The sequence below is a fragment of the Pogona vitticeps genome, chromosome 14, assembly GCF_051106095.1.
Source record: "Pogona vitticeps strain Pit_001003342236 chromosome 14, PviZW2.1, whole genome shotgun sequence".
Lineage (NCBI taxonomy): Eukaryota > Metazoa > Chordata > Lepidosauria > Squamata > Agamidae > Pogona > Pogona vitticeps.
This window is the reverse complement of record NC_135796.1, coordinates 4153867-4177817: the sequence shown is the minus strand read 5'-3', so window position 1 is coordinate 4177817 and position 23951 is coordinate 4153867. Positions and strand designations below refer to the sequence as shown.

Genomic DNA, 23951 nt, shown 5'->3' with positions numbered 1-23951 from the left:
TCTGCTCCACAAGTTCCTCCCAGTTTTCTTGTCCAGCCTTCGTCCAAACTAGACCTCCTCTTTGCTCTCTCCTCTTTTCTGACCTTTTACATCGCTCTTCCCTTTTCTAACCTTTTATAATATTCCTTTCTTCTCATTTTATCCTTTTTTTGAAAGTCTTCACTCCCCCTCACCCTCACTTTTCTGTCGACTTTGCACTCTTGGGAGATGCATCCTTGGGAGGATGCCAGCCCTATACCTTGTTTCTTTATTTGTTAGTTATGTTTAAATCCCACCTGTCCTCAGGTGGCCTACAGGGCTGTCCTCCTCCCTGCTTCATCTTCATCACCGCCCTCTGAGGAAACCTAGCTGAGAGAGTGATCCACTCCAGGTGACCAGGAGGCATGTCATGGCTTAAGGGACACTTGACCTCAGTCTTTCTAGTCCTCTTCCAGTCACGTACACTACATGGGACTAGCTAGGAACCCAGCCTGGGAAGACACTGGGTTTTGGTTTTTTTTAAGAAGGTAGAGGATAAAAGGACATTTCTTTATATTCTTCGTGGCTTCCCTGCCGCTGGTTCTTTCATGGAGTGGTTTTCTTCTTTCTCCTGCACACCCATGTAGGGGGCAGCAGATAAAACCTGTGGTCATCAGCTACAGTGTTGTCGTGTCTCTCGTTTTTGAGAGTTCAAGGTTTTTCAAGTTGCCTTCCCGTATGTGGCATCTGCTCCCTCTCTCCCCTTTCTAGACCAGCGATGGGGGCAGGTGGGTGGGAGGTATTTTAGTCTGGGAGGTCAGGCTCTCCCACACCCCTTGAGAGTGGAGCCATTCCTCACCATGCAAAGGATCAGGCTCTTCTGAAGGATTTAGCACACCTTTTAGAACAGAAATTTAGGGCAAGATGTTTTTCCTTCCTCCTTCTGAGCCTGTAGCTGAACAAAAGCATCTTCTTCCCTTACACATCCCCCGCCTGGCTCCTGCTAACGTGACATCTTTGTTCTTGGCCTTCTCTTCTAGCCTACAGGGAGCCATATTTGTTTGTGACACACTTCAACTCCCTCGAAGTGATAGAGATTCAAGTGCGAGGCTCTCTTGGGTAAGTCAGCAGGACTTGCTTTCCCTAATTGTGTGAGTCAGGTGGTTCTTCAAGGCTTGGTGTGACTTAAAGTACTCTCTCCTTCTCTTGTGCTCCCCAATCCCCACCCTCTCCCTTCCCCAATAGCACCCCAGCTCGAGCCCACTTGGATATCCCAAGCCCTCGCTACCTGGGCCCCGCAATTTCATCCGGAGCCATTTACCTGGCCTCCTCCTACCAGGACAAACTCCGAGTGATTTGCTGCAAGGGGAACTTGGTAAAGGAATCAAACAACGAACACCACCGAGGATCCTCGGCCACACGCAGGTGAGATGGCAGATTAAGACTCCGAAGGGTACCCGGCCTTTGTCTGAAGAGCTCCTGAAGTTTGAGGCAGGCAGGAGAGAAGCACGACAACAAACGACAGAGGCAAATCATTTCTTTCTTTCTTTCTTTCTTTCTTTCTTTCTTTCTTTCTTTCTTTCTTTCTTTCTTCTTCTTCTTCTTCTTCTTCTTTTTTTGTACTCACGTGTTGTTCTGATTGGGCATGATGATCGGGGCTAAAGTTTTCATCGCGGTTCCAGAATGAAAAATTTAAAAGATGTAAACAATGAACTGAACTAGGAATTTGAGGGACAGGGCTTTTTGTGATCTGAAGCATTCGAGAAGATGGTTTTCTCTTGGGAGAAACCAGGTGTCGTTAGAGGAGGTGGCATCAAAGTTAAAGTAGGTGATAAACAGTGGACACACTGTAGGTGAGGAGGAGACAATTGTGACCCTCTTGGTCGGGGGTCTCCAAAGTATGGCCCATGGGCCATATCTGGCCCGCCTTGCCTTTTATCCAGCCCAGGAAGGTGCACGTTTGGGCATGGGCATTCTTTTTGGCCCTTGAAAATGTGGGGAATATATTATGTGGCCCTCATGGTGAAAATTTGGAGACCCCCCTGCTCTAGGTGATGCTGGACTACAGCTCCCATTTGCCCTCGCCAATGACCTAGTGGTAAGGGATGCTAGGGGCTGTAAACCAGCATCCTCTGAAGGGCCATAGGCTATGCCTGTTACAGACTTTAATTCTAGCTGAAAAGCGAGATGCAAAGGGAGGAAGAGCCGCTTGTTATGATGAACAGGACTTGATAGCCGGTTGAATGTGGGGACCAAAGGAGTGGAAGGATAAAGCCAAGGCACTTTTGTGCTCAGCGGGGCAAGGGATTGTGGCGACCATCAGTAATAGAGAGCAGCTGAAAAAAGCGAAAGCAAAGGTCCAGATTAGGGCATAGTAAGATGGCAGCCCTAATCAGCCACTACTGACCTTCCCGTCTCCGTCCCCGGGGCGTTTGCTGACACGGAAGAGCCCACATGTGGGTGGCGACCTCTCTGCAGGCGTGTCATTCTCCAAAAAGGGGAGGAGCCACACACTTCCCTCTAAGCATGTTGGAACAAAGCAGCTAAAGAATAGCTGGATAAGGCTGAGGAACAAATGCCGAGGAAGGACTAAGGCAAAAACAGGATAGGAGTTGGGGACAGAAGGTTGCCGATTGCTGTCAACATAAAAATAACATTGTGGCCATTGATGAAAACACACCAAGTTTATTCAGATTCATTTATTGTGACTGTAGGTATAAGCGATACACGTATAACCAAAACAAGTAGGTGTATTCTCAAGCAAAAGACTGTTATGTGCAAGGACAGGTTTAAAATCCAGTAGGATTTATAGAGTGGTTTACCAGTTACCTTTTTGTAGCAGTAGCAAGAAAACCATGTTTGTGAGATAGTAAGGGAACATGAATGGTCCAACCCCAACAGAAGGGCGGAAGAGGATTATGAGGGAAGCTAATAAAAGAGGCTGCAGTCACTGGGTACGGACAGAACTACCTAAGAACAGTGGCAGAAATCTGGAGAGGTGCCGGGTGGCAAGCTGGAGGATGCACCTGCAGTTAGCGGCAGTGAAGCTGGCTGAGATGGCAGGGATGAAGGCAGAGTAGACCCCCTTCGAAGGAACAAGGGGACTGAGTTTCGTCTGTTGGTTTTTGGAAGCGAAGACCCGGCCACTAGAATACAGTGGATAACAACCAGATCATAGAGATCTAAGAGGAAGTTGGAGATGTGGGAATAGCTGTAGATCCAAAATTTTGAAGAGGAAGGGAGGTCGGTGTGTAGGTCAGAGGGGAGTATTTTTTAGAAATGGGGCATGCCCGCCCACTGGAAGCCAGCCTGGCCCCATCTTTGCTGTCCTTCTGCAGGCAGGCAAAGACGTTTATTTTGAGTCAGGCTTTTCCTTGGCGACAGATTGGATGGTTGTGCTCCTTTACTTTTTAATATATTTCTCGTATTGATTTTATTTCCCATTTTAATGCAATACTTGTTTAATTCTTTTGTAATATTTGTATACTTACTGTTTTTAAATGTTGTCCTTTTAATGTTGTAAGCCGCCATGGGTCCTTTCAAGGAGAAAGTCGGGGTAAAAATATTTTTAAAAAGTAAATAAATAAACCAGTGTTTGAATAAAGTAGACAAGGATTTGGCAAATTGGTAGCCAAAGGGCAGGACTGGTTAGGATCAGGATGACCCATATCAGGATAAGCCTTTTTGGTAAAATTTTCCCTGCCGTCTATAATGCTTGGGTATATGGTTGAGCAGTCTTCACTAACATGGTACACTCTGGGTTTGAGAGGGCTTTGGTTTCACACTGGCAAAGCTGCACATGAGCAACTTCTTTGCAAAGATTATTCGCCAAGTGTAGCTTTTTAGTCCCGATAACTCTGCCGAGGAGGAAAGACGGTGGGGGGGGGGGGGGAGGGACTGGAACTGTGGTTAATAAACATGTAACTTTAAGATTTTTGTCACTCAGCTGTCCACGTCCATTGTTTTTGAATGACAGCAGCCCGAATAAAAGAGGCCCCCCAACCTACAATGAGCACATAACCAAGCGGGTTGCGTCCAGCCCTGGGCCTCCGGAAGGTCCGAGCCACCCTCGAGAGCCAAGCACACCCCATCGCTATCGAGAGGGAAGGACGGAGCTCCGTAGGGACAAGTCTCCCGGACGGCCGCTCGAGAGGGAGAAATCGCCCGGCCGCGTTCTGAGCACCCGCCGGGAAAGATCTCCTGGGAGGCTGTTTGAGGAGAGCAGCAGGGGACGGATGCAGGTGGGAGGCGCGAGGACCCCCCTCTCCCAAGTCAACAAGGTGAGTAGTGACTGCAGGCTAGGCTGTGCGGGAGTCTCACCCTCTTGGCTGGTGGTGGTGGAGGGAGGGAGGGAGAGCTTGGTCTTCTAGGCCGTTGAGCCACTGGGCCAAAGCATTTCGAACCTGACCAACTCATGAGGACGAGGCTGTCTCATGCCCTGCCCCCACGGCCTTGGTGCTTTAGGAGCTGGAGGGATTTTGCTTGGTAAGCTTTTCAGTCAGCCGCAGAACCGCACAGCTTTGCAGCCACAGCTGCCTTTTAACCCTTGGGAAATCTGTGCTTGAACAAGTATGTTGTGAATCTCCGTCCCCTGGCACTGAAAATCTTCCTCGTTCTACAAATGCGGCAACGTAAGCGGCCGTCTTTCGCTGAGTCAGGCCTCTTTGGATCCTCTCTAGCCGAGCGTTCTCAGGGGCTCCCCGGGGGCTGAGGCAGGAGTTTTTCCTCATTTTGCTTAGAGATCGCTGGTAGTCCCTCTTGGTCTCCCATCCTGTTATTAACTACATCTGGCCCTGTTTAGAGTCCGAAATAGGACAACATGAGATGTATGCAGGCGGCAGGGGTTGCTGTTCTGGAATTCACATGCCCCTTTTTGTTCTGTCGCAGGTCTGGGACCAATCTTCAGTATAAGCTACACAAGCCTGCCCTGACCTTGAACTGCAGGAAGAACCAAGGAAATAGTACTGAGCAGGCCCTCCGCACTTCTTACCTAGTTGCCTAGCCAGCCACCGATCCATAGCGCTGGGCCCGAAATGGTTCTGGCAACAGGATCCAAATCCACCAGGACTCTCGTTGCTTCCAAGGAAACGTGTGCATCTCAGTTTATTTTCCTACCGCTTCCTGCAGTTGGGTTTTCTCTGCTCTCTTCCTCTTTCCCCTTTCCCCTTCCCACTCCCTCTTTTTGGGCACTTTGTACTACCGTTGCTCTTTCAAAGCAGTTCATAAACTTTTTATACTTCGCTTTTAGCCTTCTGCCAGCCCCACTGATGAAGCCCGATGGGATGGGGATCCTCACACCCAAGTCTGAAAAGTGTGGCTTATCAGCATTTGGGGAAAAGATGCTGTATTCTGGAAAGGCCTAGGAACAGTCAAGGCCACCGTGAGTGTGTCTCGGTACCCAGCATCATAAGCTTCTTCTGCAGAGATTGAGAAATAACCTGATCAGTTTATTCCAGCTTCTGCTTCCAAAACCCTTTGGGATTTAATATAGCAGTTAAATGCAGCTCTCTGGTCAGCCGGGTTACAGAGAAGGGAATGTCCTCTTTTAACTCTCCCCAAACATCTCCCGATCCCATAAAGTACGTGGTCACAACCCGCTCCCCTCTTTCTGCATTCAAGCAGTCGCGAGGTGTAAATCCCCCCCCTTGGCCCCTTACCCAGGTTTTCTGCATGGCAGTTCCCTGCATGCTTACTGCAACACCATCATCCTGGCTGCCGTCTTCTTTTCAGTTGCTTTGCTAGATATTGTATCTTGTACCTCCCGTGTTAACTGAGCTGAAGCCTTGATAGCTTATGCTGCAACAGTAAAACCATCCTTGTTTACTGGGGAAACTGGCACTGAAGGAGAACGAGCGATGGTTCTTGATTCCACGGCAACAGAGCTTTGACGAGGCATGATGGCATTCCCATCCTCAGACCGTATCAGATAGGATCCTGTTTTCAGATGCCCTCCCTGAAATGGACGGTGGCCAAGCTTAGGAGACACTCCCTTGCAGCTGGGGTGCAAGCCGCACTCAGCCACTCCTAATAAAGCACCACTATAATGAAAAGAACGAGGGGCGGAAAACCTCAAAAATAAAAGACCCGTGGAGTGGTCTGTTTTTTTGCACGTAGTGGTGGCAACCCACCTCTTGTGACAGTACAGGGAGAGGGCGATTCAACAGCTTTGGCGAATGCCAAACATTTCTCCATCCCTTTTTGAAACAACTGCAAGCCACCCTCTATTTGCTTCTCATTCTTGGGTGTTGCTGAGCGCCAAGGCAGATTTATTTCCAAGTTAGGCTTTGGCCGTTCCAGTTGCTTTAGCTGCATTTCTCTCCAAGCTGGCAAGAACAAACCCGCCCATCTCTCTTGCTTGTTCCTTTTGCCAGCTGGTGCTGCCATCCTGGAGAGATGCCTAAAAATCTCTCTCTAAGCATCAGTGCCCTTTTTGGAGGGTCTTGTGGATAACAGGGTCTGGTCTGTGGTGTCATCGGGCTGTTGTATATCAGATGGTTTGTCAGAAAACATGCTGAGATTTCTGCCTCTGGGCCTGGGTGTCCCGAAAGATACTTTAGGTCTTTGCATCTCATGGAAAAGTCCCCTATGACCTGAAAACTCGGCTTGTCGAGTCCTGAAAGTGTAAATCTTGTGTCTTGTTGTGAAATGCTTCCTGCTATAGAATAGCTCAAAGGACTGTACATATTTACAAGAAACTTTATATTCATAAAAAAACAAAACAAAAAGAAATCAGATCAGTTTCTACTTTTTTATTGTAAAGTGCATTTTTTTCCAACCACTAGCTCTTTATTTTAAGGGCGGTTGTGGAGCGGTTGCCTTCAGCCTCCCCATAACCCTTCAGGTACCCATGGAGAAAATATTGTAACATTAAATTTGCGAGCAGAAGCTTGTTAGCATAAATGAGGCATTATTACCAAATAGGATTTGCCTTCATTACCTTTTTATTCTTGCAGACAAGGGAAAGAAACAACAGAAATAAATTACACACCTGGAAAGTACTGAATTTGTTGTTGAACAATAACCAAATAATAAAAAAAAATTCACTCTTCTGACTGGCATGGTACAGTGACCTTTTCCTTCCTGCAGGAACAGCAGCATGCTAAGGACTTTCTCCATCAGTGTTCCCCCAGAACCATCAGAAGTCACCACTGCCTTTAAAAGGAAAACAAACAAAGAAAGAAAAACCAGGACCTTTTGCTCATTATGTACTAATTTTGTCTTATTCTCAACCATCGTGGGGAGGTGGGGATATAGATAGCTGTCTGGCCTTCTACATCATGGCACTGGTATGTGCTAAACTTCCAGCTCCCAACTCCAGTCCTCTAGTCTGTTAGTCCAGCCCCATTTGTTAAGCCACCTGTCCATTTTAAATGTCAAATAGAGCCTCGATCACACAGTCAGCCCCAACAAGGCAGGTGAATAGAGGTTAAAAGCTCAAGGTTGGAAAGGGAATTCAGTCCATATTTGCTTGAGCATAAATAGAATTTTCTGCGTGGTGGAGACCCTCCTTAATCAAGGCCCCCAGTCTCTTCAATTCTACATTTATTTATGTACGTATTTATTTCATTGATTACTCTGCCTTCCTACCACCAAGCAGTGCTTAAGGTGGTGTACAGTCGTAAAACTTAGTAAAAACAGATGCACCCATAACATAGTTGAGCCCAAATCCTGTTGTGACTCCATCAGTGGACATGTCAGCAGCAAATTGCTGCAAGTTAAGTTAGGATAAGCTTTTGCTGTTGTACACAACAGGTGCGAGGTGGCAAACGCTTCTGCTGACATCTCAACTTGCAGCAGTTTGCTGCTGAAATTAACGCCATGGGTGCTCCCAGCAAGATGCTGGCCAGGAAAGTCAAAGAAAAGAATATAAAAATAAACACAATCATTATTAAAAATTGCACAATAAATAAGTTCAACAGAGGTGAAGAGAATCCTTCCCCAGTTATGGCTGCTCCACATGCCCCTTAAATACGTCCAAGCAGGTCTGAAGTCCAGAGCGTTGGCAGGCACAGAAGAGCAGACTGGACAGTCCCCTTTGTTATTCAGGGACGCTGCTGCTAAGAGTCAATGGACTCTCCCTCCTTCTCCTACCTGGTGCTGGAACCAGGTGTCACTAAAAGGAAAAACCGCCACCATGTAACAATCCAGGCAGTATACTGCAAAACAAGCAACACTTAAGCAAGAGAATGCAAGTTCAGACTACCATGTAAATAAATACCTATATTTTTAAACTAAGCCAGTTTATACAGGGTCTGATGTATTCTTCTACAGGGAGAATGTGTTTCTATTACCAACTGTCAGCTCATAGGAACTGAAATGTTGGCTCCTTATTGAGTTGTGCACCTAACCTCCTCCTGGCCTGCTATGGGCAGGTAAGCAGCCCCCCTCTCCCCAGAGTTTACATATTGCTCATAGTGATGATGCTCTGCATTGAAAACCAAACTGCTTTGACTTCTGTTGTGCCTATTCTTGAATGTATAAATGAACTGCAAGCTTGTTTACAAATGTTCCTTTATTTTTCTTTTTTGTGTGCACAAAATATACTTATTTAAGACTCGCTGCTTCAGTCCTCTCCATGCTGAGAATGGTAAACTTATGATGCTTGGGGAACTGGTGGAGTAAATGCAGTAAGTAATTTTTGAAGAGGTAGGTGTGTTAGTTTTAGAGGTAGAAGACATGACATTGGTATTTGTGATACAGGCTGAAATCAACTAAAATCCAGTTCTGCAGACACACGGAGCGCAGTATTTAGCCACAGGTTACTAATGCATTGTATATGGTTTTGGAAGTGGGGACCAAGTGAAGAGGAATATAGGGCTGGGTCATGAACATTCAAAGGGGCAGTCACATTAACGCAGATGATGAGTGTAAAATAAACAGTCTCTCTTCCTCAACCGATTTGGTACATGAAGGCCACCGCCCCGCATTTTGCCCATTATCACCGCCGCCAGGAGACCGAATTAAACTGTGGAGTTGCTGGGGGAAAGACAGAATAATTATTAATTGTAAACTGCAGAGCACTGCAGACTTAAATAATTTCCTTAATTTTTCAATTTAATTGGCATGTTGCAATTGTGCTTTGGTCTAGGGCCAGTAATTCTTCAGAGGTTTGGGCTGGCAGCCCCTCTCTACTCTGCATTTACTTGACGAAATAAATGGCTAACGTATCTTGAGTCAGTAGTGTGTGCAACGCCAAACTCTTGACTCACTTCACTGGAATGGGTGAGATCCTGGGGTTGAACGTTAGACTAGCAGTCTAGTAGCCCCATGGCTTACTGGAGGTTTAGCACTGTGTTTCCTGCAGTGGGCAAATAAGAAAAGGGACTTGTGCCCCTAAAACTAGAAGGCAAAATGTGCTGCTTCCCAATGCTACAGGAAAGCTAGATAGCTATGGCCTCTACCTTTGCCTAATCCCATTTTTAATGCTACTCAGGCTGGTGGCCATCAGTCCATCTTGAGGGGGTCATCTTATGCTTCTGCTATGCACTGTGTAGTAGTTCTTTGTTTTCTCTTCTGTACATCAGTTTTGTGGGATAATCTCAGAAGAGTGCTGTCCAATTTCTTTCTCAGCTTTTTAAAAAAAAAAGCCCATCAGGATATCAGCCTTTCTTCAATAGGGGTGTTTTTTTTTCAACACTTTAATCATCTGAGAGGCCTCTCCCCAATGGGACCACAAAATACAAGAATGGTATGAACCAGGAATGGACAAGATCCTGCTTCTAGATGTGGTTGGACTGTATCACCCATCATCCCCTTCCAAAATGCTGGAAGTTAAGATTCCAACCACATCTGGAGGGTCACCTTTTACACCCTCAGGTTAGAGTGAGTGGAGACCTGCCAGCTGTGGCCTCTTCTCTGTTTGACTCCTCACACGAGATGCTCCTCAGAAAAGTGCCTATTGCCCAGGGCTAACTTGTGGAAATGAGAGGTGAGAGAGAGACGTCCGACCAGGTAACCATGTTCACCTTGTTTAGCATCCAAAACCAATACATGGTGGCACCTTGAAGACTAAACTAATTTCACTTTTAGTGGATGACAAAACACTTCCTTGCACACTTCTGAGGCAGTCGAAGGAAATGAACAGCAGCCCATGAAAACAAGCAAATAAATCTGTTTGCCATAAAAGTTGCGTGCACAGTACTTGGGGTCTTGGATTTTTTTGTTTGTTTGGTTTTTGCAAGGGAAAGCATGCTGCCGTCTTGACCGCCCCCTTCTTTCGCACGGGCCAATTAAGTTGGGTGGTTGTTTTCAAAAGAGGCTTATTGTGGATTTGCTGGAAAACTTTTTTTTAATCCAAAGACTGAAGAAGAGGGGGGAGGGGACAGATGGCTTTGCCCACTTCCTCCATTTGCCCACCACCATGCTGCAGCTGCAAGGAAATTCATCTCTTCAACAGGAAGGGGAAAAAATCCCTTGCCTAGTGTGTTTAGCACATATGTGAAAGCAGAAGTTTTGTCCCAATGTGTAATTTCTCTAAGGAAGAACTTTCAAAGTTGATACACAATGGGCAAATTCCTATTCCATAACTTTGTTCCTGGCATAACCCGGAACAGGTTAATGTGCACTGATTAAAGACTTCCTTTTCCCCCGGTTCTAGGTTTGGGGGCTGCTTTAAATGTGCTGCTTCCCAACACTACAGGAAAGCTAGACACCTTCCAAAAGAGTCCACCATGGATGTCCTTCATTTGGACCCTCCCACAAACACCTGAACCAATCAGGCACCAACAGAAGATGAAGGTGATGCAAGATAAGGTGGTTCTGAAGATGTACCATCAACCTTGAGGGTGCCTTCAGCCCCAAAGTCCATTTCTTCAAAGAGGACAGTGGCTTCGATGCTGAGAGCATCTCCAGTTTCAAAGAAAAAGAAGCCTGCCAGCTTGGATCTGGCCACTTTTAAGAAATCAAAGCAGAAGCATAAAGAACAGTCAAAAGCTTCAGAGGCTCCTCTGGAATCTCGGTCAGCCAACATCCATCCTTCCAGTAAAGAACAAGATCTTGGCTCAGCTTCAGAAGACAGGACAAAGTTCATGCATCGTCTCCTACTTTTAGTCAGTCTCCAGATTGAAGCCGTTCTGTTCAACACTGCATGCAGTTTCTCCACTGCAAGAGAGCCCACAGCAAAAACAACTCAGGCCAGGGGATGCTCACATGATTGTCCACACCACAGTCTGTTTCTGAAGTCCGAGACAGGAGCCCTCCTTATCACAAGAGTTCTTGCAAAACCTGTCACCAACAGGAGGACACTCTGTTGGAGATGGAAGGTCCCCCACTGGTCTACTATCATACAGTGGCCCCATTTTATCTAGATTCCAAATGGCGTCCCACACTAGAACATGCAGGGAAAATGGACCAACTCTTGTAGAAGTACGTGCCATGCTTCTCCCCTCTGCCTTATTGGTTTGGAAGCCCGGCGGTGAGATCTCCAGAGCGTGACTACAGCCTGGCAACAAAATTGCTAGAGCACGGATGTGGACAGCCCATACCAACAGCCGTGGAACAGGAGCGCTTGGGGTTGAGAACTCTGGGAGAGAGCCATAGGGGCCTCCTCTTCTAAAAGATATATTTCCCAACAAGAGCTGCTGCCTTGAACATTATCAGCCGATTTACTGCAAATCAACGATACACAAGCACAGCCGCTAGTACACGTCTGCCTCCATCATCTAAGCTGTCAACGCTGATGCTTGATTCCGACTCCACGTCAGGATGACTCCGTGCTGTCGGTATCAGAATTGAAGAGGGCAAGAAAGGCACCCAGGACCCCGCCCTCCTGCTGCTGCTTGGAATCGGGAGCACAAAAGTGATTCTCGTCATCAGAGGAGGTCACAACCATCTACAGCCCTTGAGAATCCAACTGAAGATGAGGTTCCCTCCAATCACAACCACAAACATTTGGCCAAACCCACTAAATCTGTGGAAAACGATGCACTTAAGCACAAATTCTTCCCCGTCTGGGAAACGTGTGAAGACCACAAGATGCTCCGCGTCCGCTACAGACTGGCGATTGTCAGGGCCAAGCTGGATGCTACATTTGGCATAGCAATGACCTCTTCTGTAATGGCAGGACGTCCCACCTGCCAGCAAGGGAGCTTGTTGGTCATCCATATGCGTGACTCACGGAGGAGGAGGGCAGGCTGCTTACCTGTAACTGTAATTAACCAAGTGGTCATCAGTGAATTCACACAACCTGCCCATCTTCCCCTCAACCTTCCATGCTACTTAAGACTGTTTCATATACTGCAGTGGCCATTCAGCACATGGACATGAATGGGGGGGGGTGTCACAGAAGCACCACTATGTGGGAATTCAGATGACCTTGCAAAAAAACTGCAGTTGCAAGAAGTAACCCCTCATTCCCAGCCATGACTGATATACCTGAGCCCCCCAAGCTGTTGCACCTGTGTCATTTCTAAAATTACTGACACTACACTATGAGTTCAATAGTTTGTGGAAGGATGAGCTCTTGAAACATTTAGTATGACTACAAGGCAGCTTAGAGGGATGAAGCACGCCTCAGAAAGGCCAGTTTTGCTTGTGCTGTCCAGCAGCAGCACATACGTGATGTCGGTTATAGCACTACCTTGACCACATGAAGTCAGCAGCTGCAAAAGAAATTCGTATCATTCACTTCATTTATTTTCAATAACAAAAAACAAGACCAGTGACATAACAGTCAAAGTGGACATGAAATACCCTTTTCGGCAGTGAGCTGGCAAGGGTGCAGCCACACCCCCTTTGGGCTCAAACGAAGGAGCTGCCTGAAGGATTCCGTGGACTTTTAAGGAAACAGAAAAGGTGCAAAACCATACAGGAAAAGAAAAGAGGGAAAGGCACAAGCTGGCTCCTTACATATTCAGTGCACTGACCTGTTCAATGGCCTCCCTCCCTATGGAATTCTGGATCGATCCCTTGGAGAGCCTGCTCCCAAAGGCTGGGTTGAAGCATCCAGCCCTTGGCGCTTGCAGTCTTTGGGAAAGGCAGCAAGAGGTTTGGGGAGATCCAGCTTTTCTGAAAAGGGTAACAACCATTGATGGGGCTGGTAGGAGCCCAGGGTTTTGGCTGCAGACCGTTCCAGCCTCGTTCATGTTCTGCTACGAATCAGTTAAACCCCACTGCCCTAAATCTAGCCACCCACTTACAATGAACTGCAAGATGGAAAGGCTGCTCCACAACTCTCTCCAGAAGGAGAGAAAACCTGGTTGACTTGGACAGGCTTCAAACTGTTGACTTAACACATGGCTTAAAAAGGCCACTGTTGCTGAGGAAGGCAGCAGCAATGAAAGCCACTGCATATTTGTTTACTCCTCTCCTTATGACCATCGGAATGCAGGAAATAATGTAACTAGTCAGAGGACAGAGCACCCGTTACCATCAGTTCTCAGGCCTCTTCTAGGTGACCCATCCAATTTGTGTATTTTGCTTGAACGGGAGACTCGCCAAGTGTAAAGGTCCTTTTTGGGTTGTTTTTTTCCCTTGTTAGCCCCAAGGAATTCCAGGGCAGTCTGAACGTCACACATTTCATTGCTACCAGAAGTATCTCTGCGTGATGGTCTCCAGAGATGTTCACGGGAGGACAGAAAGAGCAAGCGAGCGAGGCAACCGTTAAAAGAAACTTGGGCTCTTTTAAAGAAACTAAGGAATGATTTCACAGCAAATCTTCTATTGTTCCCCAGGGCAGACTTTGGCTTTGTTCTCTCCACTGCTCCATCAACACTGTCGGTGTCCCGTCACCGTTCATATGGGCTTATACAGCAAGGTGGTCACGTACTTCTTCTTGTAACGATGGGTAGCGCTGAGCACCATCACCCCATCCTGAGGAAGAGTGGGAAGATCGAGTTGGCAGAATGGAGGAGCGGGGAACTGCTATCCCTCTGGATGATTTGGATCACCAGCTCCAAACGTGCAGAGGGCCAAAGCCCCCCCCCCCCGCCGCCTGCCCCCGCTCCACGCAGGATCAAAGGCAGGGGCAAGAGCAGGCCCTTCTTACCTTGATGGAGAGTGCATAGAGGTGGTTCAGCATGACATGATTGGGTTCAGGAAGCAGAGCTGGATCGCACTAAAGACAAGGGGAATGGCAAAGAGACAGTTAAAGACAAGGAAGAGCCTCGTGGTGCAGTAGTTAAACTGCAGTACTGCAGTCAAAATTCTGCTCACAATCCAGGTTCAATCCCAGGTACTTGGCCAGAGGTTCATTCAGTCTTCCATCCTTCTGAGGTCGGTAAAGTGAGTGCCCAGTTTGCTGGGGGAGCAATATGTAAATTGTAAACTGCCCAGAGAGTGCTTTAAGTGTTATGGGGTGGGATATAAGCAACATGCTTTTTGCTTTTAAAGCTGGCCGTTATTTAGAGCAAGGGTGGCAAAGTATGACCCTCCCCACCTGGCTGGGCTGCCAAGACCCACCAACTCTAGGCAGCTTTGCTATAAGGACTGGGGATGATGGGAATTGCTGCACACCACCACCTGAACCGCAGACCCATAAGCCACTCCTTCTTGTGGGCCTGTCAGACGAACATGCAAAAATGATTCTGAGCAGCAATAGTTTCCCAGGTCAAATATTTTCATTTCTTCAAGATTACCTCTACAATACACACCCTGCAGAAAAAAGCTGGTGCATAAGGTCTTAAGAAAGCTAAAACATTTTGGTGTGCATCTAATAACCTTTCAAAGCCAAGTCAAGCATTTGTAGTTTCTGTGCCACTATGTTCCCAGGAAAGAGAGAGGACCACAGTTTTGGACAAACCTGCCATCTCTCACAGAGAGAAGAGGAAGCCGCAAATTTAAAACACAGCATGTCCTTTCAATCTGGAAAGTCTTGCTCTGAAGATTAAAAAAACGGCCTGTTTCCATGAGTGTACTGCTTGAATCTCGCCAGCTCGTCTGACTGGACCGTTTGCCTTCTTTTAAAGAACCCAATGCACTACTCACCGAAATCCCAGTGTCTTTGTTTAGGATCACCTGCAGCAGGTGTGGGGGGAGAATGGGGGGAGACTTGAACCGCTCCTCCGGCTTACAGATGTAGGGCTCCTGGTGGTAGGGCCCAGGCGGAGAACTAGACAGCTCTGCAGGGGGGAAAAGGAAGCAGTGTGGCAGCTGGAGCGTGAACTCCATTAACCTTTTTTTTTTAAAACAAACAAACATTATTTCCTATTTAGTAGTGTCTAGGGTTTGGTGTGTTTTGTTTAATCACAGATTTTAAGCCAGAATTCTATAACAGAGGAAAAGAATGAGGTTCTTTTTTTAAAAGAAAAAGGCCTGGCAATGATTTGGTGAGTTTTAAAACTGGTCCCGTAAGAACAGCGACAAATGCAGGATTGCTATGCATTGGTTTTGAACCCCATTTGCAAGCACAAAGTTTAGGTAGTGCTTAAAATATAGCATCTAACTTTATTTCTGTTATCAAAGCCCAGAACCAGAGAGTGGATATATGTTAACTGTTTTGGCTCAAACAGCCAAATGCAAAGCCATTCCTGATATTTGGAAAATACATTTTGGGATCAGAGCGACAAGTGGGAGCCGAGCTGTTTCACTCAAAGCAAAGAAATTAAGTTCTCCTTCCTTTGAAGTTTGGGCAAAGCCCAAGCCCCCCTCCTCCAGATGTTGAGTTGAAACTCCCAGCATTCACTACCATTGACTATACATTAATGGTTACACTGAAACTAGCGTACTTTGGACATATCAAGGGAAGATGAAGCTCAGCGCAAAAGTCAATAATGCTAGGAAAAGTTGGCAGTAACAGGAAGAGAGGAAGCTCTAACATGAGATGGAATGACTCGATAAAGGATACCACAGCCTTAAGTTGCAAGACTGAGCAGGGCCTATTGAGGACAGGACCTTTCTTATGGTCACTAATTCATGGGATCTCCATAAGTCATCAGAAGCTAGTTGACACGGTACTGGAGTAGGCACACTGTTGAGCGAAGCCAAAGAGAACCTGTATGTCTGGGTGGGTAATCTGCGACTCCTCAGAAGCTGAACTGCAGTTCCCATAATCCTTAACCTTTGGCCACACGCTGTGGCTGATGAGAGTTGCAGTCAACATGGGGAGGGCGCAGTTGCCTATCCTTGCCCTGGATTTGGGGGTGGATGGGTGAAGGAATGCTCTGAAGTTCAAAGAAGAGCTGGAAGCTGTGATCTGCTCGATTGGGCATATAACTGAACTCCAAACACAGGGGGAGTCGCCTTTCTCTTCCCTCACAAGTTATCCGTTAAGCTGCTCACGACAAAACAGGAAAGGCCCTCGGGCTCTGTTTCCGCACAAAGACTCCTGGGCATTCCCTGGGTTACAGACGGGCGACAGTTTTTCCTGTGTTCACCTGACAAGGGAGGACTGTATTCCGTGACGTCTCTTCTGCCAAAAGCAGGGATCCCCTCTAAACCATGAATCACAAGCTGCACCTCTCATCCTGCATGATGGAGATGAACGCGAGTACAGAACCGCATCAGGGACACTCACCCGACACGTCAGAGCACTTTTGGGAGTCCACCATCAACGCGTCAAAAACTTCAAAGTCTGTCTTTTTCACATTAATAATGTTGTTGACAGTCCCCATCTGGCTGGTCACAACAGGCTAAGAAGAAACAGATAAGCGGGTAGAACATGAGCAAGAACAGGAACTCGCATGCTTCTTCTCACTGCAGAGCTTGGCATGCCTAGCCCAGTTTCCATACCTGAGCTTTCCTGAAGCGTTAAGAGGCTGTGTTATCTAGGCCAGGTGTGAGCCCTCCAGATGTGGGACTGAAATTCCCATCAACCTTCACCACTGACTGTGCTACTAGGACTGATGGGAGTTGTAGTCCAACAACATCTGGAGGGCCCGATGTGGTCCGCTTCTGAAATAACAGGGCCTCATTACCCAAAGAGAAGTCAGTATCACTTGTTATTTAAAACCACTTCACACACACCTCAGTGCGACTTTCCAGGGCAGATGAGCCCTTGCAGAATTATTGCCATGGACCAGGGAGAGGGAATCAGCAATCCAGACATTACTGCACTCCATTTCTCATCACCCACAGCTAGCCAATACAGAGACAACAGGAGTTGTCATCAAAACATCTCTGGAAGGGCAGTTTCTTCACTACTGCTCAACGTTCATACCCAAGTATGCGACTTTTCAAGATGACAAAAATATTTGGAGAGTTAAAAAAAAACAGAGCATCCCATCTCTGGGAGTGAGGTATGGTTATCTATTTAAAGGCCTTACAGGAGCAGAAGTGCATCTTTTCCCAGTCATTAAATACACCTTTTTTTTCTAAACTAGAAATGACTTCCTGGTAACTTACTGATTTTATTTATTTATTTATTTAGAATGTTCTTACCCTGCCTTTCTCCTTAAAATGATGTTAGGCGGCTTATGTAATTGAAAGACAACATTTAGAGCGGAAAAGAATGAGTATACAATGGTGGTTTCCATCACTAAAAGACAATACTTAAAGAAAAATGAGTATAAAAAGGCAGTTTACATCATTAAGAGCAATATTAAAGCGCTAAAATGCAAATATTTAAAAGGAGTGCACACATACCACTCGGAGAAATGGTAAACACAAGTATTACTAAAAATGCATTTGAGGAAGTAAGGTTTAACAACCCCTTTTAAAATCCCTCTAAGGCAGCCAGTCACGGACGGACAGGCCCTTTCCTGATGATCTTACCACCTGAGCCGGCTCACAGTAGGAGAAGTAATCTTTGAGACAGCTTGGCCCCAAACAGTTTAGGGATTCATAAGTTAAATACGGGACGGAAGTGGCCCTTCGAGGGCAAAAGGGGCAATTAAACAGGGGGGTGGGGGCCTCCACAGCTATTTAGTCTAGGCATTCACCTGTCAAGCTATCAAGTCCAGAGAAATCAAAGCATGGCAGACCCGGCCCCTCACCGCGGCCATAGGATTGCCAAACGTTACCTCTGAAGGATCATGTGTCCACTGGCCATCCACGTAGAATTTGTACTGGTGTTCACCTTCAGGGAGATCAAGAATTGCTACAAAATTATTCTGGCTGTAAAAAGGAAAGAGAGAGAGACAGTTCTTCCATCATTCTTTCAAGAGGTTCAAAGTATGGCCAGAATTTGAGGAGGTGCCCAGCTGATTCTGCAAACTACCCTTTAAAAAAATTCTACAGAATTCCCATCTTGAAATATAGCCATGGAGAGGCCCAGGCCTCCTCCTGCAAGCAAGAGCAGAGCAATAGCACCGCGGCCCTCCTCCAGGCCGTCCGAAGCCTTTGGCAAAGGGCTGGGTGTATAATGGAAAAGGTAGCCACAGATCATCTCCTGCCCAGGCCCAGTTGCAGATGATAGCTGGGGGAAAAAAAACACCATTCATGTCAAAACAGGTACCCGACACAGGGAAGGTCTGCAGTTAACCCCACAGGCCATGCCTAGAGCAGCTCTTCGAAATGTCACTTTGCAGTCTGCAGTCCTGGGGACTCAAAAGACTGGATCCTCGGTATTGACTGGAATGCAGCTAAACCATGTGATGTGGCTGGTTACCTTTCAGAGAGACCGGCTCTCAATCCCCCAGAGAGGGACAGCTGCCCCCCCAGGAGGTAGCCCCCTCTCCAATGTGGGAGGCGGGAGAGTAACAATCCTCCTTAGGCAGGAATTCCTGCCTAGTCTTTATTCTTATTTATTTAAATGTTTGTCCTGTCCATCTAGTGGCCAGGCTGGTACTTCGGGTGGCTTACAATAAGATAACACAAACATATATTATAATAGTCTACAAGTCTAGAAAAGCCATTCTCAACCTGCTTTGCATGCTGGGTGGGGGGAACATCCCCAAAGTGTTCTTTCTGTTCAGCCTGGCTCAGCCCCTGCTGCTGACAGGCAGCCTCCCAACATAACTCCCAAATTGGAATTCAGCTCCTGGGCTAAAGAAAGGTTCCCCGTTCAGATATGTATCGTAACCCATCATCTACTCATTCCCTCACTCATAAAGAGGGGTGAATTTACATCCAATTAGATGCAACAGTTACATGGGCTCCTGCTAAGGCATATGCAATGTTTCAGTATCTTCCTCATGAGCTACATCCTGAAGATAAAAAATAAAACTGGATCTGTTAATATATCACACCTCATCGGGCATTCATTTTATTTCAGAATTAAAGTTCAATAACTTGAGTGTCATGTTTACACCAAAGTTTCTTTACTAATCCTCCCACTCACAGAAACACTTCAAGGACTTCCAGCTACTGAAAAAGCTTCTGAGATATTTACGTAGTGTACTTTTTAGAGCTTTGCTTACTAACTTTATATCAAACAAGCTGTATCAAATCCCAACTAAATCTAGGCGTGAGAAAAATAAATCAGAAATCCCACATCGCTTGGAGCTTTTCTTGCCTACCAGCTAAAATGGGCACTTAGTGCTGATATTTATTTGCACACCAGGTGTTTTCCAGCTGTCACTCTGTTGTCGATGGTAAGAAGCGTACCATTAAACATGGGGGAAGGCTATGACTCAAAAGCACAGCACCTACTAAGCCTCTGGAATACAGGTCGTCCAGTTCAGTGGGTCTGAGGCCAATCCCCCCTCAGATCTGGCAGATACAGCACCACTCCCAAAGTCAAAACTGTAAGCAGTAAAACATCCGAAAACCTTAATGTGGGGCCAAAATAACTGGGTGGGTGGGGGAGGACTCTATGCATCCCTAACTCCTTGGCAGGGTTTTTTTAAAACGATGGCCATCACTGTATTATAACCCTTAAAAGACAGAATTGGGGTTTTCTACGAAAGAGCTGAGCAAATATCCTTCAAAGCTGTTCGACGGCCGGCAGCGCTTCCTAGGCTCTTCCAACTGGGGTGAGCCTGCGGTTACGTAGACGGAGGATGGGCTGTGGCCCGAAGAGCGAGATCACGCACGAGGCATCACAGAACTGAGCCGTGAACTTACCTCCGTGTCAGAGGAAGTTTGCTCCAGTTATTGAAAGAGCCTGATAAATAGACTTCTTTGCCGCCTCCTGTCCAGCGAAAGACGGTTGGACGGGCCTGAGTGGGGGCTTTATCTTTCACTTCCTCATCGTGCTGCCAGGCCAAGAATTCATCTTTCTCCATGGAGGCCTGAAAACAAGCAACAAACCACCCTCAACCTTGGATGATCTTATTTACAGTATTTATGTACAGTATTTTTAGCCGCACCATTACCAGTGGCTTCTGGGCGTCACTGAAAATTATAAATGAGAGACTTGCAAGGCCCTGATAGGCTTCTTACCTTCCAAAAAGATGAAGCTGGTGGGGATTCAAGGTGGAGACCTGAAGGTAACAGCCCCCCCCCCCAAGCTCCCTCCCCAAGCAGGCCAGGCTGGCTCCCCACCACTGGCTTTCAGGGTCAGGTGTGGGCAAATTCAAGAGACCTGCACACCTGTTTCTGCTTTCAAAGCCATGTTTTCCCAATGATGTGGGCCAACGTCAAGACTCGTATACCTTCATTTCTTCAGAGTGAAACAAGTCCGCATCCTCAGGGCTGTCCATCAAGATCTTTGGCCGCTCTCCGTCTTTCGTTCCCCCAGAGCTGTCTCTCCTGGAAGTCTTGTGGCCTCCCTGGCGCTCCACGCCGGCCCGCTCGCTGCTTGTGTTCCCCATCTCTTTTCAGATTCTGGACGGAAAAAGGTTCAGTCTAAACCCTGCAAGTTACGTGTCAAAACAAACTGGTGTCACAAAATGGATGCAGAGTTGGGCAACAGGCCCTGGCCACAGATCTACAATGTTATTAAGCATGGGAAGAAAGGAAATGATTGGTGGTCTCTGTAAAAAAATGATTTGGTCATGTCACACTGAGCCTGGAAAAAGTGAAACGAGCCAGTGTCACTTTATGCTGGTAAGACGTGGATTCTATGTTTATTGCTAAAAAAATTCTGCTTACAACACTGCATAAAAAAATTACCCAGGTGAAAAAATATATGAAATGAAGTCTACTTTTTAAACACTTTGGAAGTGTAACTAATTACCTTTGCAGCATAAGCATTGATAATCTTTAAAATTAACAGCTAAGAATGTTTAAAATCTTTGATAAAATAATTTAATTAGTATAAAATCATTAATAAAAGAAATATAACCTGGTGGCTAGAGCAATGCTACGGCAGATAAAAATTTAATCACCTTCCAGTAACTGCACTTCTATATACAGCCAGTGGAACGATTTATCTGAACAGTAGGGGAGAATGTTGAAGGCTCTCTTTTTGAGCCTTTCTCTGTCGGAGAGAGCAGTAAGTTAAGTACAAGAGCCTGAACTCAACTAACTGCAACCAAAGATCAATTTCCGTTCTGTCAATGGCACTCCAGCAAGGAAGTCCATGAGGTTACCCTTGAAGCCAGTTGCGCTATCTATGCATAACCCACTTCACAAGGTCATTTTGAGGACAAGTGGAGGCAGGGGGATCATGGCTAGACCATCTTCAGCTGCTTGGTGGAAAAGCAGACTAAAAGGATAAACTCATAATATCAAATTGATTTAAAAATCAGGTGAGGCTGCAGCTGTGTAGCACAAAAGATTCCAGTTGCCACATCTGGCTGAAACGCTGGACAGTGGCTGCGAATCGTAACAGAAAAGGTAGCAATGACCCTTTGGGCACTGTGGAACTCAACCCTAGCCAACCCAATTAAATATGACCGGAGTAGCAGTTTATCAAGATCTGGAGGTTCCTCACCTCTGGGCCTAGATAGGCTTGATTTAACATGAGGCAGCTTCATCTCCATTCACCAAAGCAAAAAAGCAATGTTTACAATTGTGCAGGAAAGAGAGAAAAAGTTTCACAGCATTAGAAAACATATAGCCACGAGAAAAGAGAAAGTAGCCTTCAGATACCTTTTTTTTTAAAGAATGGAGAAACATAGGCAATGCTTGACAAAGACAAACACATCTCCTTTTCCACTAAACAGAACGAGGATGGTGCAGCAGCTAAAGAGGGCCAGATTAGGGCAAGAGAAGACATCCACCTAAAGCCCACTTAGCCAGAAAGCTCACTGTATGAGTTTCAGCTAATCGCTCTCTCTCCCAGAGCTTATTTTGCACTTGTCTTTCATTTTTGCAGAATTATTAGAGACTACTGCTCCGTATGCACTACGTATAGGATCTTTAGGAGGTCCAGTGTCCATCAGCTGGAAAACTGAAGGGCCACCAAGGATTAAAGGAGTGGTTTCTACATGCACTCCAGGGAAACACAGATTTCCCCTTTAAAACAAAGACACACAAAAAGAAGAGCCTAATGAAGGCAGAGCATATTCAAGACATGACCTCCGGGAACCACAAAATGTAGGAAGTTTCAGTTAGGGGAAAGCCAAAATAAAAATGTGGACAGGGGCCATGGACTGGTCTGCTTGAGTGCCTGCAACCTGCGTCAGTGGTGAGCACCTTATGCCCCTCCATACGCCGCTGGATTGCAAGTCCCATCATATTACGCCAGTGGTGGGCTGACGGCAGTTGCAGCCCGCAAACGTCTGGAAGGGCACCCACTTTCCTCCTCCAGGATGCTATATGCCGGAAATGGGCCCAGGTAATTGGCTGCAGCCATGAAGCACCTTTGCTCATGGTGGAGTCAGCTGCAGGTCCATCTTTGCAGAGAGGAAGGCCTGCAAGTCACACACACACACAGAGTTCCAAATCATGCCCTGGTTGTCACGAGGATTAAATGGTGATGGTGGTGGGGAATGACGGAGGCCACCTTGAGCCTCCTGGAGGAGTGAAACAGAATCAACGCCCCCCCCCCAAGCTTGCCGCCTCTGCTAGAGAAGAGCAACAAGGCATCCAGCTGACAAAGGGGTGTGTGTGTGTGTCCTTCTAATCTATAACAGCTTTGGTGACAATATACTGTAGCAGGATCAGGATTCCCTGATTCGTTTTATCTACGGTCTGAAAATATGAAACGTATTAAAAGAAAAATCCTAGAACGATGCATTTCCGAAGGTGAAGTTAACCGAACTGGCCGACAGAGGGAGCCAGAGACCATTAGACTCCTGTATCTATAATCCTTGCTGTATTTTAAAAAAGCGTTCGCTATCATCCGCGGTTTCAGCGGGAGGGTGGCTTGGAACTTACCCCCCTCCTCCCCGCCCGGATACGGGAAACACCCCCCCCCCCATTTACTGCAATGATACCGGAGTGCCGGAGTGCCCTTGGGATTACTCGCCGCCCGAGAGTCTGGAGAGGCCGCCCGGGGCTCCCCCTTCCCTTCTGCCTTTGGCCTTCGGTGACTTCGGCCCCACGCAGGAGGGCCCCCCCACCCGGGGGAACGCTTCAGGGAAAGCTCGCGGGGGCGCCGGTGGCCAAGAGAGGGACCCCCGGGGGAGGTTAAATTTAAAAAAACCCCACATATATTTCCTCCCACCCCACCCCCGCCGCTGTATTCCCGGGAGGAGAGAAACAATAACCGCAGGAATGGCGCGGGAGGGCGGAAGGGGCTGCGCTCTGCACATGCTCCGGAGAAGGTCTCGCTGCCTCGAAAAGATCGCCGCTCACCTTCGCCCAAGGTTACGGGAACGGGGCGGCTCCGAGCCCTCCTTCTCCTCCTCCTCCTCCCCCCCAAGGAAAGCCTCCCTTTCCCTTCCCTTTCCCTTCTCACCGGCCGCCGGGCTTCTTCCTTTCCCCTCCTTCGAGTCTCCCTGGACAACCTCCGCGACTCCCGCCTCCTTCACTCCACCGCCCCTCTGGAGCCACTTCCGTTTCCGGAAAAAGGCCGGAAGGGGCGGGGAGATTCATTGCGCGCATGCGCCTTTTTGCGCCGGCGGCGAGCCGAGGGGGGCGTGGCGGAGGAGGGCGCCGGTTTGCCGGAATTAAAGCGACCGCGACCCCTTTTTTTTAATTAAACCGTGCGCTCCTAGTCCTCGGAAGTTCCGCAGGCGGTTCGAGGCAGTCGAGCGGGAGGGAGAAGGAACTCTGCACATGCTCCGAGCCGAGGCTGGCTAACCTTCCTTTTGGGGGAACTACAACTCCCATAATCGCGGATTATGGGAGTTGGAGTCTAAAACACTCTCTCTCTCTCTCTCTCTCTCACACACACACACACACACACA

At 47.2% G+C, this 23951-nt stretch overlaps 2 protein-coding genes across 23 annotated transcripts in view; one reads left to right on the top strand and one right to left on the bottom strand.

The window, feature by feature from the left end:
• Positions 1–7010, top strand: part of CIT (citron rho-interacting serine/threonine kinase) — a 133302-nt gene extending 126292 nt beyond the window's left edge. For 13 of the 19 annotated variants that reach the window (XM_078381611.1, XM_078381609.1, XM_020811610.3 and 10 more), the window contains 4 exons: positions 999–1077; positions 1204–1383; positions 3905–4238; positions 4846–7010. In XM_078381611.1, the coding sequence (XP_078237737.1) occupies positions 999–1077; positions 1204–1383; positions 3905–4238; positions 4846–4869 (617 nt within the window). In that variant the 3' untranslated portion in view covers positions 4870–7010. Of the gene's footprint in view, positions 1–998; positions 1078–1203; positions 1384–3904; positions 4239–4845 lie in introns of those variants that run through there. The other 6 variants (XM_020811615.3, XM_020811612.3, XM_078381613.1 and 3 more) reach the window with 3 other exon arrangements.
• Positions 7011–12569: 5559 nt separating this feature from the next.
• PRKAB1 (protein kinase AMP-activated non-catalytic subunit beta 1) lies at positions 12570–23631 on the bottom strand. 4 transcript variants are annotated; one of them, XM_078381619.1, is made up of 9 exons: positions 23501–23613; positions 21042–21133; positions 20367–20538; positions 19837–20003; positions 17853–17946; positions 16409–16523; positions 14881–15014; positions 13943–14011; positions 12570–13767 (listed from the first exon to the last, which is right to left on the bottom strand). In XM_078381619.1, exons 3-9 carry the CDS (start codon positions 20523–20525, stop codon positions 13690–13692), a joined length of 816 nt encoding a protein of 271 aa, XP_078237745.1. In that variant the 5' UTR covers positions 20526–20538; positions 21042–21133; positions 23501–23613; the 3' UTR covers positions 12570–13689. The 4 variants fall into 4 exon arrangements, with proteins under 4 accessions (XP_078237745.1, XP_020667283.3, XP_020667282.3 ...); XM_020811624.3 differs by lacking the exon at positions 21042–21133 and having other exon boundaries at positions 23501–23631; XM_020811623.3 differs by lacking the exon at positions 21042–21133 and having other exon boundaries at positions 20367–20566; positions 23501–23622.
• Between the last annotated feature and the right edge of the window lie 320 nt (positions 23632–23951).

Excerpts from the sequence above, each read along its gene's own strand:
- PRKAB1 (XM_020811624.3), bottom strand. The coding sequence starts at position 20,525 with ATGGGGAACACAAGCAGCGAGCGGGCCGGCGTGGAGCGCCAGGGAGGC. Across the intron at positions 20,004-20,366 it reads TTCACTCTGAAGAAATGAAG|GCCTCCATGGAGAAAGATGA; the intron begins GTATACGAGTCT and ends GCTTGTTTTCAG. Across the intron at positions 15,015-16,408 it reads AAAGTGCTCTGACGTGTCGG|AGCTGTCTAGTTCTCCGCCT; the intron begins GTGAGTGTCCCT and ends TCCCCCCTGCAG.